This window comes from Salvelinus sp. IW2-2015, unplaced genomic scaffold (assembly GCF_002910315.2).
Source record: "Salvelinus sp. IW2-2015 unplaced genomic scaffold, ASM291031v2 Un_scaffold2099, whole genome shotgun sequence".
NCBI classification, from domain to species: domain Eukaryota; kingdom Metazoa; phylum Chordata; class Actinopteri; order Salmoniformes; family Salmonidae; genus Salvelinus; species Salvelinus sp. IW2-2015.
The window spans coordinates 15,754-28,218 of NW_019943437.1; the positions used below are offsets into that span (position 1 = coordinate 15,754).

Genomic DNA, 12,465 nt, shown 5'->3' on the forward strand with positions numbered 1-12,465 from the left:
TATGTGCATCTTGTTGTGTCAGGAGAATCCCACATATCCAGCACTATCTATGATAAGAGAGACTTCAGACATTAAAGTGGCTGCTCCTGCTCTTCTTTCCTCTTTGTTCTGGACCAGGGTTGTAATAGATCATCTTTGTTCTGGTCCAGGGTTGTAATAGATCATCTTTGTTTGCGTCCAGGGTTGTAATATATCATCTTTGTTCTGGACCAGGGTTGTGATATATCATATTTGTTCTGGTCCAGGGTTGTAATAGATCATCTTTGTTCTGGACAGGGTTTGTAATATATCATCTTTGTTCTGGTCCAGGGTTGTAATAGATCATCTTTGTGGTCTGGACCAGGGTTGTAATAGATCATATTTCATCTTTGTCATGTTGCCTTGAACCTGTCCACAGAGAACACCTTGCTACCTCAGCCCTCCAGCTGCTCTGGGTTCTCTTCCCCCTCCACCATCCCCCTCTCCCTCTCTCCCTGTCCCCTCCAACTGCTCTGGGTTCTCTCCCCTCCCACCATCCCCATCTCCCTCTCTCCCTGTCCCCCTCCAGCTGCTCTGGTTCTCTCCCCCTCCACCATCCCCCTCTCCCTCTCTCCCTGTCCCCCTCCAGCTGCTCTGGGTTCTCTCCCCCTCCCACCATCCCCTCTCCCTCTCTCCCTGTCCCCCTCCAGCTGCTCTGGGTTCTCTCCCCTCCCACACCCCCTCCCTCTCTCTGCCCCTCAGCTGCTCTGGGTTCTCTCCCCTCCCACCACCCCTCTCCCTCTCTCCCTGTCCCCTCCAGCTGCTCTGGTTCTCTCCCCCTCCCACCACCCCCCCTCTCCCTCTCTCCCTGTCCCCCTCCAGCTGCTCTGGGTTCTCTCCCCCTCCCACCATCCCCCTCTCCCTCTCTCCCTGTCCCCTCCAGCTGCTCTGGGTTCTCTCCCCTCCCACCACCCCCCTCTCCTCTCTCCCTGTCCCCCTCCAGCTGCTCTGGGTTCTCTCCCCCTCCCACCACCCCCTCTCCCTCTCTCCCTGTCCCTCAGCTGCTCTGGTTCTCTCCCCTCCACCATCCCCTTCCTCTCTCCCTGTCCCCCTCCAGCTGCTCTGGGTTCTCTCCCCCTCCCACCATCCCCCTCTCCCTCTCTCCCTGTCCCCCTCCAGCTGCTCTGGGTTCTCTCCCCTCCCACCACCCCTCTCCCTCTCTCCCTGTCCCCCTCCAGCTGCTCTGGGTTCTCTCCCCTCCCACCATCCCCCTCTCCCTCTCTCCCTGTCCCCCTCCAGCTGCTCTGGTGTTCTCTCCCCCTCCCACCACCCCCTCTCCCTCTCTCCCTGTCCCCCTCCAGCTGCTCTGGTTCTCTCCCCTCCCACCACCCCCCCTCTCCCTCTCTCCTGTCCCCCTCCAGCTGCTCTGGGTTTCTCTCCCCTCCCACCATCCCCTCTCCCTCTCTCCCCTGTCCCCCTGCAGCTGCTCTGGTTCTCTCCCCCTCCCACCATCCCCTCTCCCTCTCTCCCTGTCCCCTCCAGCTGCTCTGGGTTCTCTCCCCCTCCCACCATCCCCTCTCCCTCTCCTGTCCCCCTCAGCTGCTTCTCTCTCCAGTCCCCCCCTCCACCTCTCTCTCTCCACAGTGACAAGGGAAACAGGAGGATAGCTACTGGGTGGCCAATCAGTTAGAAGTTACATACTCCTGGAGATTCTCTCTCTCTCTCACACTCTTGTTCTCTTCTTCACTCTGCCTCTGTCACATCAAAACACAGCAGATTTATTTAAAGGAAAAAATTTTTTGAACACAGGTTTTGAGGGCAGAACAATTCAGTTTCATAACGATTATTCAGACTTCTCTCTGAGAGAATTCCCACATCAGACCAGAACCGAATTGTCTCCCAGCGTGAATAGAGAAAGTTGAGATAGATAAATATACATTCATATTTAAAGGAATGGTATTATTTTTGCACAGGATTTGAGGGCCGGCAGAACATTGGGTTCAATCATTCAGGATCCTCTACTAGGACTCTGCTTACTCAGAAGGCCCTAACTAACCATCTCTCTGTCTCTCTCAGCATGATAGATAGTCATATACATATATATGTACAGTATGTATGTATCTTTGTCCTTTATATTGTATCTTTGTCCTTTATATTGTCAAATCAAATCAAATCAAATCAAATCAAATCAAATTTTTTCCAGAGAGACGTCCTTTATATTGTATCTTTGTCCTTTATATTGGATCTTCGGTCCTTTTATATTGGAGCTTTGTCCTTTATATTGGTCTTTGTCCTTTATATTGGAACTTTGTCCTTTATATTGGGTCTTTGTCCTTTAATTGGATCTTTGTCCTTTATATTTGATCTTTGTCCTTTATATGGATCTTTGTCCTTTATATTTGGTCTTGTCCTTTAATTGGATCTTTGTCCTTTATATTTGATCTTTGTCCTTTTATTTGGGTCTTTGTCCTTTATATTGGGTCTTTGTCCTTTATATTGGAACTTTGTCCTTTATATTGGGTCTTTGTCCTTATATTGGACTTTGTCCTTTTATTGGAACTTTGTCCTTTATATTGGGTCTTTGTCCTTTATATTGGGTCTTTGTCCTTTATATTTGGATTGTCCTTTATTTGGATCTTGTCCTTTATTTGGGGTCTTTGTCCTTTATATTGGGTCTTTGTCCTTTATATTGGGTCTTTGTCCTTTATATTGGTCTTTGTCTTTATATTGGTCTTTGTCCTTTATATTGGATCTTTGTCCTGTGAAAAGTGTTGATGTGCGTAAATCCCTCTATGGTCTGAGTGGTTTTAATATTACATGCCCACGGTGAGAAATGATGGTGCCTGTAAGTGTGACAGAGCCTATTTAAACCAAGTTATTGTTTCCTTTTGTTTAGAATTTGATTAGTTATACATTATCTTTTTTAGACCTCATCAATAATGAATGTTTGGTTTGTCCATGCTCAGCCATCATGTCATTTCTAGTAGGCCCAGCCCTATATCAGTGTGAATGATATGGAAGCCATTCAAATACTTAGAACAATGCGGACACTTAATGTATTTAGCAGAGATACATCGTCTCCATTTTGTTTATTTCGTTTCTGTAAACCATTTAACAAACTATAACGGGACTAACAATGACACCAATTCCCAAGGTAACACATAAAAGACCGTAAATACACAACTTGAAACAACCACATTTTTGCCATGGAGCACTTCTGATTGGCCAGTGAGGGGCACAACCTTGGACAAACACACACAACTTGTTAATTCATCAAAACCCAGCCTTTCTCGGCAACGCCAGCAGGTTCGCCTATAATTGTAATAGTGAACATTTTATTTTACATTTAAGTCATTTAGCAGACGCTCTTATCCAGAGCGACTTACAAATTGGAAAGTTTCATACATATTCATCCTGGTCCCCCCGTGGGGAATGAACCCACAACCCTGGCGTTGCAAGCGCCATGCTCTACCAACTGAGCCACACGGACCAAAAATGGTCCCGAAAATAGCAACAATATTTCTGACCACGCTCCTGAACGGTATAGTACTACCACCTGTGCTGTAGATGTACCATTGTACCATTAAGTGTGTTAAAATAGAGCCATGAATTTTTTCATTTTCAAAGCTGTTTTCGCGAGGTTACGAGGAGGCAGGTTAGCCTGTTGGTTAGAACGTTAGACTAGTAACCGAAAAGTTGCTAGATCGATTCCCCACTGACAAGGTAAAAAATCTGTCGTTCTGCCCCTAAACAAGGCAGTTAACCCACTGTCCCCGGTAGGCCGTCATTGTAAATAAGAATTTGTTCTTAACTGACTTGCCTAGTTAGATAAAATGATCTGTGATGATGCTGGATTCTTATTCAAAGCCTTCACTTGACGAGATGTCCTCAGTCTGTGTGGGTCTTGGTGGTGGAAGACACTTTGGAGGCTGTCTGTCCAGAGTATCGATGCTAACTCTTAGCTCGATGCTGAGTTTCTAATAGGCTATGCGTTAGGCTTACTATATCGTTAGGCTTCAATCTATGCAGAGTGGCATTGGATGGTAGTAATGCAGCAGTAGGAAGGGGATTGGAGGTCATTGTTACCTTTTGACATTGACTCGTTTTGTTTTACAAAATAATTGACATGGTTGAGTAAAGAGGCAAATAATTAATGAGGCGAAGTGGATTCGGTTTTAAATGAGGACTGCACGTTTTAATACATCCCTAATCAACTGTTTTGATTCCCTTTGTAGTGTACTGGGTACTATGGGATGTCTATTTAAATCTAGAATATAGCCTTCGATTTTTCCTCATTTACTTGAGCTGCGTCCCAAAATAGAAGCCTATTCCCTTTATAGGACAATACATCTGAGAGAGGAAGGAGGGGGGAGGAGCTGACAGTACGTTGCTGTTTGCTCATTGGTGAATTATTTAGGAAAACAACATCAAGGTTTCTGGTCAATAGGAACATCAACTCTGTGTGGACTATCTATCAAAAGGGCATGAACACGTTGGAGACTCCATTCTGCAGACAGACAACAACGTCAACATAACGTGACGGGGAAAAATCCAAGTCCTCATTCAACTTCAAACAATTGGACGATACCCACCCACACCATTATACCATTTGGGAGCACATAGTGTTACTGTTAGGTGTGAAGATTGAATCACAGGTCTCACACAGAGAGACTCCAATCCTACATGTTGTAATCAGTAGGTATACACAGAGCAGGACTCCCATCTTACATGTTGTAATCAGTAGGTATCCACAGAGAGACTCCCATCCTCCATGTTGTAATCAGTAGTATCACACAAGAGAGGACTACCATCCTTACATGTTGTAATCAGTAAGGTATCACACAGAGAGACTCCCATCCTTCATGTTGTAATCAGTAGTATCACACAGAGAGACTCCCATCCTTACATGTTGTAATCAGTAGGTATTACACAGAGAGACTCCCATCCTACATGTTGTAATCAGTAGGTATCACACAGAGAGACTCCATCCTCACATGTTGTAATCAGTAGGTATTACACAGAGAGACCCCATCCTTACATGTTGTAATCAGTAGGTATCACACAGAGAGATCCCATCCTTACATGTTGTAATCAGTAGGTATCACACAGAGAGACTCCCATCCTTACATGTTGTGAATCAGTAGGTATCACACAGAGAGACTCCCATCCTTACATGTTGTAATCATAGGTATCACACAGAGAGACTCCCATCCTACATGTTGTAATCAGTAGGTATCACACAGAGAGACTCCCCATCCTACATGTTGTAATCAGTAGGTCTCTACACAGAGAGACTCCCATCCTTAACATGTGTAAATCAGTAGGTATCACACAGAGAGACTCCCATCCGTACATGTTGTAATCAGTAGGTATCACACAGAGAGACTCCATCCTTACATGGTGTTAATCAAGTAGGTATCACCACAGCCCAGATTTCCTGTGTCAAAGCGTTTTTTTGATGAGGCACCTCGTCGGGTTGACTCATACCCTCTGTCTGAGGAGCGGTAAGGCTGGTCACACCGTTTGACTCATAGCCCTCTGTCTGAGGAGCCGTGTAAAGGCTTCCAACGCGTTGACTCATAGCCCTCTGTCTGTAGGCGGTAAAGGCTGTCACAACCGTTGACTCATAGCCCTCCTGTCGAGGAGCGGTAAAGGCTGTCACACCGTTGACTCATAGCCTCTGTCTGAGGAGCGGTAAAGGCTGTCACAAACCGTTGACTCATAGCCCCCTGTCTGAGGCAGCGGTAAAGGCGTGTCAGCATACCGTGACGTCATAGCCCTCTGTCTGAGGAGCCGGTAAAGGCTTCACACCGTTGACTTCATAGCCCGCTTGTCTGAGGAGCGTAAAGGCTGTCCACCGTTGACTCAATAGCCCTCTGTCTGGAGGAGCGGTAAAGGCTGTCCACAACTGTTGACTGAGAGAGGCCTTTAATGTGCAAGCATCAATCTTTACCTTTTTATTTAGTCATTTATTTATAATGATTTTACCCCTTTGACCACCCACACGAACACAGCATAGGATACACACACACACACACACAGTCACACACACACTCATCCAATCACACACCAGTCACACACCACACAGTCCACACACAGTCCACCACACAACAGTCACCACACACACAACACACACACACACACTACACGTGTGCACACACACACGCACGCACGCACGGATTGCACGGGAAGCCGGAGCACGCACACACAGACACTTGGATGCAGGACAATGTTAACAAGTTGATGCATTCATCTGCTGTAGGTCCAGATGTATTATTAAAACATTGTTAACCCCACAGACTGGATGGAGCCACAAAAACGACACTTAGAGGTACCATTTATAGAGGAGATATGAGAGGAGATGAGATATGATAAGATATGATAGGATAGAGTTGAATCCTGATCTAAATCAATACTCATTAACACTAGATTGGATGTATCCCAAATGTCACCCTGTTCCCTACAGCACACCCTTATGGGCCTGGTAATAAGGACTGCATATAATACAGAAACATGAATACAGATGTAGGATCTTAATTTGAGCCACTTTGCTGCAGCAGTCAAATATTTCTGCAGCCATAGGAAATGTGAATTATTATGTACATTATAATTAATGGACATTTTTGTAGTATTTTTTTTTGTTGTTGAAATTTGGAAGTGAAAATGACAAACTTCAGAATCCTTTTTAAATCCTCAAATAACACATTTGACATTTCCTGTATTGCAGAAAAGTTCTCCTGCAACATGGMGATCAAATTAAGATCCTACATCTGTACAGGTGCCATTTGGGATYRGCCTCATTGCTGCCGCTGGATGACAATAATAGCACCATATCACGCTGCTTCCTCACCACATTATTACAGAGATACATTGAAGCATGTCAGAGTGGTGKGACAGGACCATTATGAGACCATTATCAAAGGGAGTAGGGTGTAAACACGGAGAGAAAATGTTGTGTCAACAGGATCATTAGGGTACTATTATCTATAGCACATCTAATGACCCTGTGGAACGCAAATGGGGTTTAATCACCTCACGTAACRGGGTAAGAGGATCATCACCTTCATGTAGACAACAGGATGCATGCATAGAGGTTGCAATGTCTCTCAACTTATTCTCGGTTCACGTGTGTTACTGTTTTACTCTAGTTACTCTGGCATTTAGAACCATCACTGTGGGTTTCAACACAACGTTATTGGTATCCATCTATATACTGGTTTATTTATTTACTCTCCTGTTGATACAGAGATTAGTTTAGCATGTGATTCCAGCATCTGTCTCCCCTCCTCTCATAACTCTCCTGTTGATACAGAGATTAGTTTAGCATGTGAAACCAGCATCTGTCTCCCGTCCTCTCATAACTCTCCTGTTGATACAGAGATTAGTTTAGCATGTGAAACCAGCATCTGTCTCCCGTCCTCTCATAACTCTCCTGTTGATACAGAGATTAGTTTAGAATGTGATTCCAGCATCTGTCTCCCGTCCTCTCATAACAGTGAGGGGTGGCAGGTAGCCTAGTGGTTAGGGCGTTGGGCCAATAACCAAAAGGTTGCTGGATCGAATCCCTGAGCTGACAAGGTACAGATCTGTCGTTCTGCCCCTGAACAGGCAGTTTAACCTCTGTTCCCCGATAGGCCTTCATTGTTAATAATAGTTTGTTCTGAACTTACTTGCCTAGTTAAATAAAGGTTATGTTTTTTATAAACATTTTTTAAACTTAACGCTGGGTGAGAGCTGAGCGCAATAGAGGTGCCGGGGGTGGATGGGTAGTGGTAACGTTGTAATGAGAGAGAGAGACCCATCGACTGGGTGGATCGGTAGGTGGTAACGTTGTAATGAGAGAGAGAGCCCATCGACGGGTGGATCGGTAGGTGGTAACGTTGTAATGAGAGAGAGAGCCCATCGACTGGGTGGATCGGTAGGTGTAACGTTGTAATGAGAGAGAGAGAGAGCCCATCGACTGGGTGGATCGGTAGGTGGTAACGTTGTAATGAGAGAGAGAGACCCATCGACTGGTGGATCGGTAGGTGGTAACGTTGTAATGAGAGAGAGAGCCCATCGACTGGTGGATCGGTAGGTGGTAACGTTGTAATGAGAGAGAGAGAGCCCATCGACTGGGTGGATCGGTAGGTGGTAACGTTGTAATGAGAGAGAGAGAGCCCATCGACTGGTTGGATCGGTAGGTGATAACGTTGTAATGAGAGAAAGAGCCCATCGACTGGGTGGATCGGTAGGTGGTAACGTTGTAATGAGAGAGAGAGCCCATCGACTGGTTGGATCGGTAGGTGGTAACGTTGTAATGAGAGAGAGAAGCCCATCGACTGGGTGATCGGTAGGTGGTAACGTGTGTATGAGAGAGAGAGAGCCCATCGACTGGGATGGTGTAGGTGGTAACGTTGTAATGAGAGAGAGAGAGCCCATCGACTGGTTGGATCGGTAGGTGGTAACTTGTAATGAGAGAGAGAGAGCCCATCGACTGGGTGGATCGGTAGGTGTAACGTTGTAATGAGAGAGAGTCCATCGACTGGTGGATCGGTAGGTGGTAACATTGTAATGAGAGAGAGAGCCCATCGACTGGGTGGATCGGTAGGTGGTAACGTTGTAATGAGAGAGAGAGAGCCCATCGACTGGGTGGATCGGTAGGTGGTAACGTTGTAATGAGAGAGAGAGAGCCCATCGACTGGGTGGATGGGTAGGTGGTAACGTTGTAATGAGAGAGAGAGACCCATCGACTGGGTGGATCGGTAGGTGGAACGTTGTAATGAGAGAGAGAGACCCATCGACTGGGTGGATGGGTAGGTGGTAACGTGTGTAATGAGGAGAGAGAGCCCATCGACTGGGGATGGGGAGTGTGTAACGTTGTAATGAGAGAGAGAGAGCCCATCGACTGGGTGGATCGTAGTGGTAACGTTGTAATGAGAGAGAAGCCCAGCGACTGGGTGATGGGTAGGTGGTAACGTTGTAATGAGAGAGAGAGAGCCCATCGACTGGGTGGATCGGTAGGTGGTAACTTTGTAATGAGAGAGAGAGCCCATCGACTGGGTGATCGGTAGGTGGTAACGTTGTAATGAGAGAGAGAGAGCCCATCGACTGGGTGGATCGGTAGGTGGTAACGTTGTAATGAGAGAGAAGCCCATCGACTGGGTGGATCGGTAGGTGGTAACGTTGTAATGAGAGAGAGAGAGCCCATCGACTGGTGGGATCGGTAGGGTTAACGTTGTAATGAGAGAGAGAGCCCATCGACTGGGTGGATCGGTAGGTGGTAACGTTGTAATGAGAGAGAGAAGCCCATCGACTGGTGGATCGGTAGGTGGTAACGTTGTAATGAGAGAGAGAGCCCATCGACTGGGTGGATCGGTAGGTGGTAACGTTGTAATGAGAGAGAGAGAGACCATCGACTGGGTGGATCGGTAGGTGGTAACGTTGTAATGAGAGAGAGAGCCCATCGACGGGTGGATCGGTAGGTGGTAACGTTGTAATGAGAGAGAGAGCCCATCGACTGGGTGGATCGGTAGGTGGTAACGTTGTAATGAGAAGAGAGAGCCCATCGACTGGGTGGATCGGTAGGTGGTAACGTTATAATGAGAGAGAGAAGCCCATCGACTGCAAAATACTAATTTCTGGAATGGAGCTCAGTTTTCCCACAATGCTGTTTTAATTGGAGCTTTGTTGACCCGAAGAGTCTGAAGGTTCTGGAGTCTGGACTGTAACCAAACATGTATTATCTCCCAGTTTAAAGGAGAGAAATAAGGGACAACAGAAAAAGAAGAGTGTCTGTCCTCTGCTCAGAAGACCTGTTTTTATTTACCTTCCACAGAGTGTCCCATTATCCTGTTTAAACGGCTCGAGGAGCAGGGCATTAATGATTCCTCACAGCCTATGAAATCAATGAGCCTGTACTCCTGGGAGCCAACTAGCAGAGAAACAACAAATCAAGTCCAGCCTCGTTGGGCAAGGCTTAACAGGACTATTAAAAAGCTGACACATATACAACTAGAATTATGGACAGCTGCGGAGGAAAGCGTATGTGGAGACCTCAAAAAAGGGCTGGGATTAACCCAGAAACAAAGACATCGTCTGCATGGGGAGAGAGAGTCAAACAGACTGAGAGACACTGATTACTGCTAGAAGAGGGAACAAGCTAATATCTGATGAGAATAACCGTATTCCACCTAATAAGCTAATATCTATGAGAATAACCGTATTCCACCTAATAAAGCTAATATCTGATGAGAATAACCGTATCCACCTAATAAAGCTAATATCTATGAGAATAACCGTATTCACCTAATAAAGCTAATATCTGATGAGAATAACCGTTATTCCACCTAATAAAGCTAATATCTGATGAGAATAACCGTATTCCACCTAATAAAGCTAATATCTGAGGAGATAAACGTATTTCATGACTGATGACACCCACCTTTATACAGCTGATTTCAGAGGGAAGTAAGACCCATAAGAATGAGATTGACTTTAGAACTAACACAATTATTAATCTCTTATATTTTTAAACTCCCAGCCCAGTTGAAAAAAATAAAAATGTTTTTTTTATTTTTTTATTAACCTTTCTTTAACTAGGCAAGTCAGTTAAGAACAAATTCTTATTTACAATGACGCCCTACCCCGGCCAAAATACGGACGACGCTGGGCCAATTGTGCACCGCCCTATGGGACTTCCAATTACAGCCAGATGTGATGCAGCCTGGATTTGAACCAGGGACTGCAGTGACACCTCTTGCACTGTGATGCAGTACCTTAAACCGCTGTACCACTCGGGAGCTGTGAATTACGACAGCCTTATGGACATGTAGCTTTATTGTGGATCTGGTTGTTTATTGTTAAATAGTAGTTCACTATGTAGGGTGACATCTTACACGTTACATAGACAAGAAGCTGACTCAGACATTATACAACAAAGCTTGTCTGTGTGGACAATTGCTTTCAGAGAAAGAGAGCATATTGTACAGTTGTTTCGCTGTTTATTTTCCCAAAAAGAAATGTAATCAAGTGAGCAAAATATATTTATATTCAGAGCATGTAAGTTATCTCAAAATACAGTCAGAGTTTCTGCAGAATTTTTTAAAATCATTGTCATTACAAGTATCTTTGTCGAAACATTGTCAGTCACGTCAAGTTTATTTACGTAAAGTCAAATCTTAATTACATAACATTTACCTCAACGTGAATGGAACTGGAAGTCGCCAGGTAAATGAAGCAGATATCATTCAAGCAGGAAGAAGACACATTAAACTTTGAATACAGCACCTGGCCTCCATAAATAGATGAGAAGACGAGCTCCTCTCTGACATTGACAAGTGGTAGGACGCAGAGACAGCCTCAAATATATTCATTTGGGAATAGTTTCTGCGACATTGTTTTGTGGCACGAGGGTTGATGGGAAAAAAATCCTAAAAACATTTCACAATAATATTAAACGAAAAATGTAAAAAAATAATTTAAATCACAAATAGGACTCATTTGAACAAAGGGAGGTTTTGATAGACAGCTAAATCTCATCAGAATGGAGCCGTTTCTKCACCACCTCTATCAGTCACTTTAACTATATATTCATGTACATACTACCTCAGTTGGCCCGAGCAACCAGTGCTCCCGCACATTGGCTAACCGGGCTATCTGCATTGTGTCCCACCACCCGCCAACCCCTCTCTTTACGCTACTGCTACTCTCTGTTCATCATATATGCATAGTCACTTTAACCATATCTACATACATCTACATGTACATACTACCTCAATCAGCCTGACTAACCGGTGTCTGTATGTAGCCTCGCTACTTTTATAGCCTCTCTACTATATATAGCCATTTTTATAACATTTTATTCACTGTCTTTTTACTGTTGTTTAAATTTCTTTACTTACCTATTGTTCACCTAATACCTTTTTTTGCACTGTTGGTTAGAGCCTGTAAGAAAGCATTTCACATTTCACTGTTGTATTCGGAGCACGTGACAAATAAACCAATAACACCCAGACAGGGTTATCTATAGGTTACATCACATGGAGCTGGCCAACTAACACCCAGACAGGGTTATCTATAGGTTACATCACATGGAGCTGACCATAAACACCCAGACAGGGTTATCTATAGGTTACATCACATGGAGCTAACCAATAACACCCAGACAGGGGTTATCTATAGGTTACATCACATGGAGCTGAACCAAATAACACCCAGGACATGCTGCACCACAACCGATGCCGCGAGAGCGCTTGAAAAAATAAATGGTACACAATACATGTATTCAATCATTCAATTAGCGCCAACGAGCGTCTGCGTTGCCAAGCGCTAAAATAGAAGTCAGTTCTATTTGTGACGCTGAACGTGGATCAAGTCCTGCCTCTCCCATCTCCTCATTGGTTTTAGAAGCAGATACCCACGTGCCATCTCCTCAATGGTTATACCCACGTGGGTGATTGAAAGATGAACAGAGGCAGGTCGGTCATGGTAATACACCTATGAAAGTTAGATGCCAATCGCCTATAT

The 12,465-nt window shown here is 45.0% G+C and overlaps 1 protein-coding gene across 1 annotated transcript; it reads right to left on the reverse strand.

Annotated features, from left to right (window-relative positions):
* Positions 1–408: 408 nt before the first annotated feature.
* On the reverse strand, positions 409–1,530 carry LOC139024988 (uncharacterized). The gene has a single exon (XM_070439986.1). The coding sequence runs from the start codon at positions 1,528–1,530 to the stop codon at positions 409–411; it is 1,122 nt and encodes a 373-aa protein (XP_070296087.1).
* Between the last annotated feature and the right edge of the window lie 10,935 nt (positions 1,531–12,465).

Coding starts and splice junctions, on each gene's coding strand:
- LOC139024988 (XM_070439986.1), bottom strand. CDS start 1,530: ATGGTGGGAGGGGGAGAGAACCCAGAGCAGCTGGAGGGGACAGGGAGA.